The sequence below is a fragment of the Pseudophryne corroboree genome, chromosome 2 (genome assembly GCF_028390025.1).
Source record: "Pseudophryne corroboree isolate aPseCor3 chromosome 2, aPseCor3.hap2, whole genome shotgun sequence".
Taxonomy (NCBI): Eukaryota; Metazoa; Chordata; class Amphibia; order Anura; family Myobatrachidae; genus Pseudophryne; species Pseudophryne corroboree.
In genome coordinates, this window is record NC_086445.1 from 340597319 (window position 1) to 340610753 (window position 13435).

The 13435-nt window shown below is 46.1% G+C and overlaps 1 protein-coding gene across 1 annotated transcript in view; it reads right to left on the reverse strand.

The window, feature by feature from the left end:
• Window positions 1-13435, reverse strand: part of ABCC4 (ATP binding cassette subfamily C member 4 (PEL blood group)) — a 675760-nt gene that overhangs the window by 270238 nt on the left and 392087 nt on the right. Inside the window, exon 20 of the mRNA XM_063953021.1 lies at window positions 6601-6680. Coding sequence (XP_063809091.1) covers window positions 6601-6680 — 80 coding nt within the window. The remainder of the gene's footprint in view (window positions 1-6600; window positions 6681-13435) is intronic.

A 13435-nucleotide genomic window follows, 5' to 3' on the forward strand; every position in this document is an offset into this window, starting at 1 on the left:
CCTAGGATGCTGCTGTGAATATGCATTTCTTCATTTTGCCATCATTAACCTGTGAGTAACTAATTTCTTCCTTTCCTGGCTCGGGATATCACTGCTCTCATGCAGCCATGCATTAAGTCAACCTTTAGCTGCAGCACTTAAAGCTATTATCCCCTGCATGCTGATTCACGGTCAAGACAACGGACACTTTTATATAAGACCAGTGTAGACATTCAAATGTCTCATGGGATAAGAATTGGTTGTTCAGAGGGGAGGAAGTCAGGTTTAGAATATGTTGTGAAAAATCCAGCCTCTATACTATAGATTAAACCTTTTTTATCAAGAAGGGAAGAATTGTATTTAATCTGGTAGTAAGCAATTTAGGAAACATTTTTGAAGTGTAGCATTTGCTGATTTGAGAGTATTGTGGGGGGGGGGGGGGTGCGGAGTCGTCTAAATGTATATCTTGGAAAGACAGTATTTTTCCTTCTGTGTATAATAGCACACTGCAAGGTGAAGTGATGATATATGATCAGACTTTGCATCTCTAGAAATTATTTGTAATACTCATACTTTTATAGCAATATCAGTTATAAGATGACTTCGACCCCTGCCTGTTGTTTCTCTTGCAATTGATATGTTTTGTCTGGTTACTGAATTATTATCATGAATATAGCACTTATATGATCTAATGGCTTTGTGATACCTTATACCTAGAGCTGGTTTCTTTGCCTAGATTAGTTCATTGGCTTACTATGACAATTAAATTATTATCTCAATGTTAAAGGCTTTCACTTTCTTTGTAAGGAAGAGGTTTGTCTTTATAATCACGGGCATTGACTTGCTGACATTACATACATGCGAGAAATACAAATTAAAGCAAGGGGCTATACCACCTACTTTAATGAAATGTATTTAGTGTCTTTAACACCATTCCCAAACGTAAAACAAAGGGAACTCCAATCTTTTGGAGAGGTTTCCCTTTATTTTGTTCTGCATTAAATATTATTCTGACTTAACTTGTGGCCTAATTAAGACCTGATCGCAGCAGCAAAATATTTCTCTAATGGTCAAAACCGTGTGCAGTGCAGGTGTGGAGATATAACATGTGCAGAGATATTTAGATTTGGATGGGGTGTGTTCAAACTGAAATCTAAATTGCAGGGTAAAAATAAAGCAGCCAGTATTTACCCTGCACAGAAACAAAATAACCCACCCAAATCTAACTCTCTCTGCACATGTTATATCTCCCCTACCTGCAGTACACGTGGTTTTGCCCATTAGAGAAAGATTTTTACTTCTACGAACAGGTCTGAATTAGGCCCTTGATATCAGTAATATTTATACATCTTCCATTGCTAAGAGGGCAATATGTGTTGAACATACTATTGAACATTTAATACTTCAACCTTGTTCGGAAATTGCATTTCCTTTCCTTCCCCATAATCTGCTTGAATAACCTCAAAACATCTGCTCACGCAATTAAGGCAATTTAGTCTAATAAACAGCTGATAATATTTCAGCCTCTGAGTGATGATTATACTTATTATTCACATCTGTAATAAATGATGTGCGTCTATACCTCCAAGCTCCAATCACTGTATTTGGTCAGATCATGGAAAATTTATTTAGTGGTATGACTTCTTCATAGAGAATTGCGTGAGGAATGCCCCTCACTTAGCAAATAGTATTATTGGGGAAGCTCACAAAGCAATTAGAGGGGAACATCTAAAAATAAGCCTGCCATTGCAATCACCACAGGATGAGACAGAAACAGGACCTCTATAAACTAGTGTCCATTTTAGAAGAAAATTTAAGATTTATTCTATGCATTCTTTAGGAAGACTAAATCTTAATAACTGCCTACAACATATACCGAATAAAGCCATGACATGATCTTTGCAGTATTTCTCTTATTATGTTGAGCAACTATAATCTTATTTGCCCAGGTGGAAGGGTAGATTTACTAAAGCTTTTAAAACAATTGGAAGTGTTGCCCACTGCAACCAATCAGATTCTGTCTATAATTTTCTAGCAACAGAAAAATTATAGCTAGAATCTGATTGGTTGCTAAGGGCAAAACCTTCATTTTTATTTTTAGAAGCTTTAGCAAATCTATACCTGAATCTTATATAACTTCACGACTCAAAAGGTACTTAATATCAGGACCATTTCTCATGACATAATGGAACAATTCCATACTGTATATATATTCAAATAAATATATGCAACAATGTACAGTCCGGAACATTGAGGGTTTTATTTAATCTTCATGTAACCTCTTGTTTCCCAGGAGCAGATAGAGATTGTTTAAATTGTAGAATAGAAGTCGAGAAGGTAGGCCAGGTAATCAGTCAATTAAAGGTCCCACACACACACAAAAAAGCATCTAGGCCCAAATGATTAACAACCTGCTATTATAAACATTTAATCCTAGATCTAGTATGTTCTTTATAACAGCGCTCCACATATTGTATGTGTATTCAGGACAAGTTGCTGGCGTTAGTTTTCAATCAAAAGCTCTGATATTAGATCAGATAGTAACTAACGTTATCGCCAACAAATTAATGTAGAAGTTTCTTAGCTGAAATTTCAACAAATCTATTACGGTCAAGTAATAGAGAAGTCTAAACACCACTGCTCTGAAGGATACCATAATGTATAGCTTATTTATTAATATTTATATTATACTGGCCTGAGGAAAAAATAACAAGGCACATCAATTTTCAGTGCTTTGTTTTTTTACTTTTTATAATTTATATATTTAAATGGCAGGCACACTTTTATCAGGAAGTGTGGTTTTAAACGGGATGTGGTCAGGGTACCAACGGCCTAAATCCCAACACTGGACTCACAACACTGAGAATGCAGATGGATCCCTGAGGTGAGTACGAAGGTTTGGGTTAGGCGCTAGGAGGAGGGTTAAGGTTAGGCTGCAGGGGGTGGGAGATTAGGGTTAGACTGGATAGGGGGTAGTTAGGGTAAGGCTATGGGAGGGGACGGTTAGGGTTAGACTGTGGAAGCGGTGGGCTAGTGGTAAAATACTTACATGGAAACCGTCTGCATTCTCAGCGCCAGGATTTCTCTTACGTCCTAGAGGATGCTGGGGTCCACTAGGAGCCACTGGCATTTTAAGAGTTTGAGAGTGTGGGATGGCTCCTCCCTCTATGCCTCTCCTACCAGTTTAGAAAATGTGCCCGGAGGAGCCGGTCACAGCTAGGGTAGCTCCTAGAGCTTCTAATTTTTTTCTAAAAGTTAGTTTAGGCACAGGGAGGCTGCTGGCAACAACCTTCATGCTTCGTGGGACTAAGGGGGGGAGCAGTGTCCGCCCTGCGGGGTCTGAGCCACTATCTCCGCTGACAGGACACTGAGCTCCTGAGGGTGCAGATCGTTAAGTCATTACAGGCGACCGCTCACTCCCGCAGCATGCCGCTACCTCCTTACAGAGCCAGAAGACTTTGGTGGCGAGTGAGTCACCGCCCCCCCTGGCAAACGGGAAGCCGATGTGAAGATGGCGGCAACAGGGTAGGGAGCGCAGTACTAACTGCGCTCCAGGGCTCACGGTACATAGTGCGGCACTGTGAGGGGCGCCCTAAGCCAGCGCCTATACCCTACACTGGTCAGCAAGCCTGTCAGGGTCCCCGGATCGTTGCCAGCAGAAATCCTCAGGCCAGTATAATATAATGAAGAGCGGGAAGCAGCGCCATGTTCAGGGGGCGGAGATTCTCCTCAGAGCGGACCCAGCAGCGTTCAGCGCCATTTTCTGCCTGCAGTTCCTGTACACAGACACTGACAGGGAGAGCTGTCCCTACAAGCAACTCCAGCTATCCTGTGTGGTACCAAGGGGTTGTAGAAGGAAGAGGGGGGGGGGGGGGGGCTGTGTAAAGTCTGTGTAGTCTGTTAAGGTACACAGATGGCGCTGGTAGTTTTATTAGTTCTACCTCAAAAAGCGCTGTGTGTGGGTTGGCTCCAATCTCTGTGTCTCTCCGTGGCATACTTATGGGGACATTTCCCTGTGTGTGGTTGGGGGGGGGGGGGGGGGAAGGGTTAATATCTCACATAGCCATGTCTAAGTACTCTGTGTAATATGCTGCAGAAGAGGTTTCCTCTCACGAAGGAGCCATTCCATGTACGCAGGATTGTAATGCTTTGTCTCAGATCCCTGTTGTTGAACCCGAGTGGTTAACTTCTATTAACGGAGTGATCTCCAAGAACGGTGGTCAAGTCTGGAATCCAGCCTTCCAAAAAACATTCTGGAACTAAGAGCTGTGTACAACTGCGAGATCGAGCCATTCAAGTGCAGTCGGACAATGTAACGACGGTGCTTAAATAAACCAACAGGGCGGAACGAAGAGCAGAGCTGCAATGTCAGAGGTAACAAGAATCATCCTCTGGGACTTCCTCAGCAGACACGATCTCCATCCAGGAGAGTGAGGACTCCATCCGGAGGTGTTCACGGAGGTAACAGATCTTTGGGGTGTACCTCAAATAGACATGATGGCCTCGTGTCAACAAGAAGCTTCGGCGGTTTTTCAGGTCGAGGGACCCACAAGCCGTCGCGGTCGGTGCCCTAGTGACTCCGTAGGTGTTCCAGTCGGTGTACGTGTTTCCTCCACTTCCACTCATTCCAAGAGTTCTAAAACTCATAAGGAGAACAAGAGTTCAGGCAATCCTCATTGCTCCAGACTGGCCAAGAAGGGCTTGATAGTCGGATCTTCTGGATCTACTGCTAGAAGAACCGAGGCCTCTTCCTCTTCGGGAGGACCTGCTGCAGCAGGGGCCATTCGCTTATCAAGACTTACCACGGCTACGTTTGACGGCATGGAGGTTGAACGCCAGATATTAGCTCGGAAGGGCATTCCGAACAAGGTTATTCCTACCCTGTTACAGGCTAGGAAAGGAGTAACGTTTAAACATTACCATCGTATTTGGAAAAAATATGTATCTTGGTGTGAGTCCAAGAAGTTTCCTATGGTGGAGTTTCAACTGGGACGGTTTCTCCTCTTCCTGCAAGCAGGTGTGGATATGGGCCTGAGGTTGGGATCCGTAAAGGTCCAGATTTTGGCCCTATCCATTTTCTTCCAGAAACAGTTGGCATCCTTCACTGAGGTTCAGACTTTTCTGAAAGGGGTTCTGCACATCCAGCTTCCCTTTGTGCTGCCTACGGTGCCATGGGATCGTAACGTGGTGTTACAGGTTCCTCCAATCGGATTGGTTTGAACCTGTACCGGAGGCCGAGGTCAAATTTCTCACGTGGAAGGCTGTCACTTTGTTGGCCTTAGCTTCTGCTAGACGTGTGTCGGAGTTGGGGGCTTTGTCTTGTAAGAGCCCCTACTTGATCTTCCATGAAGATAGAGCTGAGCTCCGGACACATCAGCAGTTCCTTCCGAAGGTTGTGTCGGCATTTCAGATCAACCAACCTATTGTGGTGCCAGTTGCTACTGTCTCCTCAATTTCATCAAAGTCCTTGGATGTTGTAAGGGCTCTGAAAATCTATGTGAAGAGGACTGCTCGTCACAGAAAGTCGGACTCTCTGTTTGTCCTGTATGATCCCAAGAAACTTGGGTGTCCTGCTTCTAAGCAGACGATCTCTTGCTGGATTAGGTTCACTATCCAGCATGCGTATTCTATGGCAGGATTGCCGTGTCCTACATCTGTTAAGGCCCACTCTACTCGTAAGGTGGTGTCTTCCTGGGCGACTGCCTGGGGTGTCTCGGCTTTACAGCTTCGTCGAGCACGTTTGCAAAGTTCTACAAGTTCGATACTTTGGCCGCTGAGGACCTGAAGATTGGTCAATCAGTTCTGCAGGAGCCTCCGCGCTCTCCCTCCCGTTCTGGGAGCTTTGGTACATCCCCATGGTACTAATGTGGACCCCAGCATCCTCTAGGACGTAAGAGAAAGTAGGATTTTAATTACCTACCGGTAAATCCTTTTCTCGTAGTCCGTAGAGGATGTTGGGCGCCCGCCCAGCGCTTCGTGATCCTGCAGTGGTTACTTAGTTCAGTACTGCTTAGTTCTTGGTTAAGTACTGTGTTTTGTTACTTGGTTAAGTAATATTGTTCAGCCGTTGCTGATGTTTCAAGCTGGTTAGCTTGGTTTGCCTTGTATGTGTGAGCTGGTGTGAATCTCACCACTATGTATAATCCTTCTCTCGAAGTTGTCCGTCTCCTCGGGCACAGTTTCTAGACTGAGTCTGGTAGGAGGGGCATAGAGGGAAGAGCCAGCCCATACTCTCAAACTCTTAAAGGGCCAATGGCTCCTAGTGGACTCATCTATACCCCATGGTACTAATGTTGACCCCAGCATCCTCAACGGACTACGAGAAAAGGATTTACCGGTAGGTAATTAAAATCCTATTTTTGCTGTTGGGATTTCGATCGCTGTCCATGCACAACAATCACTTATGAAACAAGATCTAAAAATGTATCTAAACATTAATCTAATCTAATAGATTAATAATAATCAAGAACTATGATAATAATCAAGAACTAAACACTACCCTCACTGTATATTTAAATTATTCACCTTTACTTAAATACCAAAATGTAGGAGGTTCATGTACTAGGCAATAACATACTGTACATACTGTATAATAAAAGTACTAGGAATTAGACTCATTACCTGCAGGAAGTCCAAAAATGTAAAAGGCAACAAGTCATCTATGTGTCCAATGTCTTTGGAAAAACGGTTCAGAATCCTTCCTAAAGTAAAAATAAACATACATATAGAATTAATGCTTCCTAGTTACTTTTATCCTCAACAAGCAAGGTGTTATATGTCAACTGGAGAGATAACCAGAGAGGAAGCATTAGGGGCTCTTTGCGTTTGCCCATAGGGAGCAGGTGAGTAAAGGAATCATCTACAGCAAAGAAATTAAATAAACTCAAATTACATGTTCCTAGTTTCATCTCGTACTATGCATCTGTAAAAAGTCAGCCTAGGTGCAGCAAGCATGTAAAATGCAATATAGAGCAGTGAAGTTAATTTACTGCATGTACTGAAGTTTGAGTACTAGAGGCAGAATAAAATAATACCAGTAAGAGCTCATCTTATGAGTCACTGCACAGATAATGCAAATACAGCTTCCACAATGGCTATAATTCTGTTTGCAATGCTAGTGCTTAGACAGACTAAAAACGTGCAATAAAAACCTCTTGGGGCACAGAAAGTAATCCTGTGTGGGCAAATGGCAGATGCAATCTGCATATGCAGCAAATTAAGAAAGATATTGATACTGGGGAGTAACGTCACAAGAATGTATTATTCCGAAGTTGAATCGTGAAATGATCTGTGAACCAAAAACAATTTGCACTTGGTGCAAGTAAGAAAAGTGAGAGCATATAACAGGCTGGTCTGAGTGTGGGCTATGATATTACTGCTTAGGGTTGGGTAAATTATTTTATTTATATTGAGGTATATGCAATTAGTGGCGAATCGCGGCAATTTTTCGCCAGTTTTTTAATTCGACACAATTCGACCGTCGAATTCCGGCAAGTGGGTGCCGGAATTCAACAATTTCAATAAAAAACGGATTCGACAGTCCCGCTGTCGAAAAACGGCCGATTTGACGGATTTTGATCCGATTTTTAAAAAAAACGGAAAAAACTGTAAAAACCCCGAAAAAAAATTGCGTGGGGTCCCCCCTCCAAAGCATAACCAGCCTCGGGCTCTTCGAGCCAGTCCTGGTTCTAAAAATACGGGGGGGAAAATGACAGGGGATCCCCCGTATTTTTAAAACCAGCACCGGGCTCTGCGCCTGGTGCTGGTGCAAAAAAATAAGAATTTACTTACCGATAATTCTATTTCTCATAGTCCGTAGTGGATGCTGGGGACTCCGAAAGGACCATGGGGATAGCAGCTCCGCAGGAGACTGGGCACAAAGTAAAAGCTTTAGGACTAGCTGGTGTGCACTGGCTCCTCCCCCTATGACCCTCCTCCAAGCCTCAGTTAGGATACTGTGCCCGGACGAGCGTACACAATAAGGAAGGATTTTGAATCCCGGGTAAGACTCATACCAGCCACACCAATCACACCGTACAACTTGTGATCTGAACCCAGTTAACAGCATGATAACAGAAGGAGCCTCTGAAAAGATGGCTCACAACAACAATAACCCGATTTTTGTAACAATAACTATGTACAAGTAATGCAGACAATCCGCACTTGGGATGGGCGCCCAGCATCCACTACGGACTATGAGAAATAGAATTATCGGTAAGTAAATTCTTATTTTCTCTAACGTCCTAGTGGATGCTGGGGACTCCGAAAGGACCATGGGGATTATACTAAAGCTCCCAAACGGGCGGGAGAGTGCGGATGACTCTGCAGCACCGAATGAGAGAACTCCAGGTCCTCCTCAGCCAGGGTATCAAATTTGTAGAATTTAGCAAACGTGTTTGCCCCTGACCAAGTAGCTGCTCGGCAAAGTTGTAAAGCCGAGACCCCTCGGGCAGCCGCCCAAGATGAGCCCACTTTCCGTGTGGAATGGGCTTTCACAGATTTTGGCTGTGGCAGGCCTGCCACAGAATGTGCAAGCTGAATTGTACTACAAATCCAACGAGCAATCGTCTGCTTAGAAGCAGGAGCACCCAGCTTGTTGGGTGCATACAGGATAAACAGCGAGTCAGATTTTCTGACTCCAGCCGTCCTGGAAACATATATTTTCAGGGCCCTGACTACGTCCAGCAACTTGGAATCCTCCAAGTCCCTAGTAGCCGCAGGCACCACAATAGGTTGGTTTAAGTGAAATGCTGAAACCACCTTAGGGAGAAATTGAGGACGAGTCTTCAATTCTGCCCTGTCCGTATGAAAAATTAGGTAAGGGCTTTTATAGGATAAAGCCGCCAATTCTGATACACGGCTGGCTGAAGCCAGGGCTAACAGCATTACCACTTTCCATGTGAGATATTTCAAGTCCACAGTGGTGAGTGGTTCAAACCAATGTGATTTTAGGAATCCCAACACTACATTGAGATCCCAAGGTGCCACTGGAGGCACAAAAGGAGGCTGTATATGCAGTACTCCCTTGACAAACGTCTGAACTTCAGGAACAGAAGCTAGTTCTTTTTGGAAGAATATCGACAGGGCCGAAATTTGAACCTTAATGGACCCTAATTTGAGGCCCATAGACAGTCCTGTTTGCAGGAAATGCAGGAATCGACCCAGTTGAAATTCCTCCGTAGGGGCCTTCCTGGCCTCGCACCACGCAACATATTTACGCCAAATACGGTGATAATGTTGTACGGTTACATCCTTCCTAGCTTTGATCAGGGTAGGGATGACTTCATCCGGAATGCCTTTTTCCTTCAGGATACGGCGTTCAACCGCCATGCCGTCAAACGCAGCCGCGGTAAGTCTTGGAACAGACATGGTCCCTGCTGGAGCAGGTCCTGTCTTAGAGGTAGAGGCCACGGGTCTTCCGTGAGCATCTCTTGAATTTCCGGGTACCAAGTCCTTCTTGGCCAATCCGGAGCCACGAGTATAGTCTTTACTCCTCTCCTTCTTATGATTCTCAGTACTTTTGGTATGAGAGGAAGAGGAGGGAACACATACACTGACCGGTACACCCACGGTGTTACCAGAGCGTCCACAGCTATTGCCTGAGGGTCCCTTGACCTGGAGCAATATCTGTCCAGTTTTTTGTTGAGGCGAGACGCCATCATGTCCACCTTTGGTTTTTCCCAACGGTTTACAATCATGTGGAAGACTTCTGGGTGAAGTCCCCACTCCCCCGGGTGAAGATCGTGTCTGCTGAGGAAGTCTGCTTCCCAGTTGTCCACTCCCGGAATGAACACTGCTGACAGTGCTATCACATGATTTTCCGCCCAGCGAAGAATCCTTGCCACTTCCGTCATTGCCCTCCTGCTTCTTGTGCCGCCCTGTCTGTTTACGTGGGCGACTGCCGTGATGTTGTCCGACTGGATCAATACTGGCTGACCCTGAAGCAGAGGCCTTGCCTGACTTAGGGCATTGTAAATGGCCCTTAGTTCCAGGATATTTATGTGAAGTGACGTTTCCATGCTTGACCACAAGCCCTGGAAATTTTTTCCCTGTGTGACTGCTCCCCAGCCTCTCAGGCTGGCATCCGTGGTCACCAGGACCCAATCCTGAATGCCGAATCTGCGGCCCTCTAGGAGATGAGCACTCTGTAACCACCACAGGAGAGACACCCTTGTCCTTGGAGACAGGGTTATCCGCTGATGCATTTGAAGATGCGATCCGGACCATTTGTCTAGCAGATCCAACTGAAAAGTTCTTGCGTGGAATCTGCCGAATGGAATCGCTTCGTAAGAAGCCACCATCTTTCCCAGGACCCTTGTGCACTGATGCACTGACACCTGGCCTGGTCTTAGGAGTTTCCTGACTAGGTCGGATAACTCCCTGGCTTTCTCTTCCGGGAGAAACACCTTTTTCTGTACTGTGTCCAGAATCATCCCTAGGAACAGCAGACGTGTCGTCGGAATCAGCTGCGATTTTTGAATATTTAGAATCCATCCGTGCTGTCGTAGTACTATTTGAGATAGTGCTACTCCGACCTCTAACTGTTCTCTGGACCGTGCCCTTATCAGGAGATCGTCCAAGTAAGGGATAATTAAGACGCCTTTTCTTCGAAGAAGAATCATCATTTCGGCCATTACCTTGGTAAAGACCCGGGGTGCCGTGGACAATCCAAACGGTAGCGTCTGAAACTGATAGTGACAGTTCTGTACCACAAACCTGAGGTACCCTTGGTGAGAAGGGCAAATTGGGACATGGAGGTAAGCATCCTTGATGTCCAGAGACACCATGTAGTCCCCTTCTTCCAGGTTCGCTATCACTGCTCTGAGTGACTCCATCTTGAACTTGAACCTTTTTATGTAAGTGTTCAAGGCTTTCAGATTTAAAATGGGTCTCACCGAGCCGTCTGGCTTCGGTACCACAAACAGCGTGGAGTAATACCCCTTTCCCTGTTGTAGGAGGGGTACCTTGATTATCACTTGCTGGGAATACAGCTTGTGAATGGCTTCCAATACCGCCTCCCTGTCGGGGGGAGACGTTGGTAAAGCAGACTTCAGGAACCGGCGAGTGGGAGACGTCTCGAATTCCAATTTGTACCCCTGAGATACTACCTGCAGGATCCAGGGGTCCACTTGCGAGTGAGCCCACTGCGCGCTGAAATTCTTGAGACGGGCCCCCACCGTGCCTGAGTCCGCTTGTAAGGCCCCAGCGTCATGCTGAGGACTTGGCAGAAGCAGGGGAGGGCTTCTGTTCGTGGGAAGAAGCTGTCTGTTGCAGTCTTTTTCCCCTTCCTCTGCCCCGGGGCAGATATGAGTGGCCTTTTGCCCGCTTGCCCTTATGGGGACGAAAGGACTGAGCCTGAAAAGACGGTATCTTTTTCTGCTGCGAGGTGACTTGGGGTAAAAAGGTGGATTTCCCAGCCGTTGCCGTGGCCACCAGGTCCGATAGACCGCCCCCAAATAACTCCTCCCCTTTATACGGCAATACTTCCATATGCCGTTTGGAATCCGCATCCCCTGACCACTGTCGCGTCCATAATCCTCTTCTGGCAGAAATGGACATCGCACTTACTCTTGATGCCAGAGTGCAAATGTCTCTCTGTGCATCTCGCATATATAGGAATGCATCCTTTAAATGCTCTATAGTCAATAATATATTGTCCCTGTCCAGGGTATCAATATTTTCAGTCAGGGAATCCGACCAAGCCACCCCAGCACTGCACATCCAGGCTGAGGCGATTGCTGGTCGCAGTATAACACTAGTATGAGTGTATATACTTTTAAGGATATTTTCCAGCCTCCTATCTGCTGGCTCCTTAAGGGCGGCCGTTTCTGGAGACGGTAACGCCACTTGTTTTGATAAGCGTGTGAGCGCCTTATCCACCCTAGGGGGTGTTTCCCAACGAGCCCTAACCTCTGGTGGGAAGGGATATAGTGCCAATAATTTTTTAGAAATTAGCAGTTTTTTGTCGGGGGTAACCCACGCTTCATCACACACTTCATTCAATTCATCTGATTCAGGAAAAACTACCAGGTAGTTTTTTTACACCCCACATAATACCCCTTTTTGTGGTACTTGCAGTATCAGAGATGTGCAAAACCTCCTTCATTGCCGTGATCATGTAACGTGTGGCCCTACTGGAAAATACGTTTGTTTCTTCACCGTCGACACTGGAGTCAGTGTCTGTGTCTGGGTCCGTGTCGACCCACTGAGGTAACGGGCGTTTAATAGCCCCTGACGGTGTTTGAGACGCCTGGACAGGCACTAACTGAGCTGCCGGCTGTCTCATGTCGTCAACAGTTTTCTGTAACGTGCCAACACTGTCACGTAATTCCTTAATTACGGCCATCCATTCAGGTGTCGACTCCCTAGGGGGTGACATCACCATTATAGGCAATTGCTCCGCCTCCACATCATTTTCCTCCTCATACATGTCGACACACACGTACCGACACCAAGCACACACACAGGGAATGCTCTGATAGAGGACAGGACCCACTTAGCCCCTTGGGGAGACAGAGGGAGAGTTTGCCAGCACACACCAGAGCGCTTTATATGTATAAGGACAACCTTACAATAAGTGTCTATCCCTTATAGCTGCTTATATCTGTTATTTTGCCAAATAAGTGCCCCCCTCTCTTTTTTACCCTGTTTCTGTAGTTGCAGGATGCAGGGGAGATTCTGGGAGCCTTCCTACCAGCGGAGCTGTGTGGGAAAAATGGCGCTGTGTGCTGAGGAGATAGGCCCCGCCCCCTTCACGGCGGGCTCTTCTCCCGCTTTTTTCTGGAAAACTGGCAGGGGTTAAATACATCCATATAGCCCAGGAGCTATATGTGATGTATTTTTTGCCAAATAAGGTAAATTCATTGCTTCCCAGGGCGCCCCCCCCCAGCGCCCTGCACCCTCAGTGACCGAAGTGTGAAGTGTGCTGAGAGCAATGGCGCACAGCTGCAGTGCTGTGCGCTACCTTATGAAGACAGGAAAGTCTTCTGCCGCCGATTTATGGACCTCTTCTTGCTTCAGCATCTGTAAGGGGGCCGGCGGCGCGGCTCCGGGACCCATCCATGGCTGGGCCTGTGATCGTCCCTCTGGAGCTAATGTCCAGTAGCCTAAGAAGCCCAATCCACTCTGCACGCAGGTGAGTTCGCTTCTTCTCCCCTTAGTCCCTCGATGCAGTGAGCCTGTTGCCAGCAGGTCTCACTGAAAATAAAAAACCTATTTAAACTTTTACTCTAAGCAGCTCAGGAGAGCCACCTAGATTGCACCCTTCTCGTTCGGGCACAAAATCTTAACTGAGGCTTGGAGGAGGGTCATAGGGGGAGGAGCCAGTGCACACCAGCTAGTCCTAAAGCTTTTACTTTGTGCCCAGTCTCCTGCGGAGCCGCTATCCCCATGGTCCTTTCGGAGTCCCCAGCATCCACTAGGACGTTAGAGAAATACGGGGGACAAAAAGAGTAGG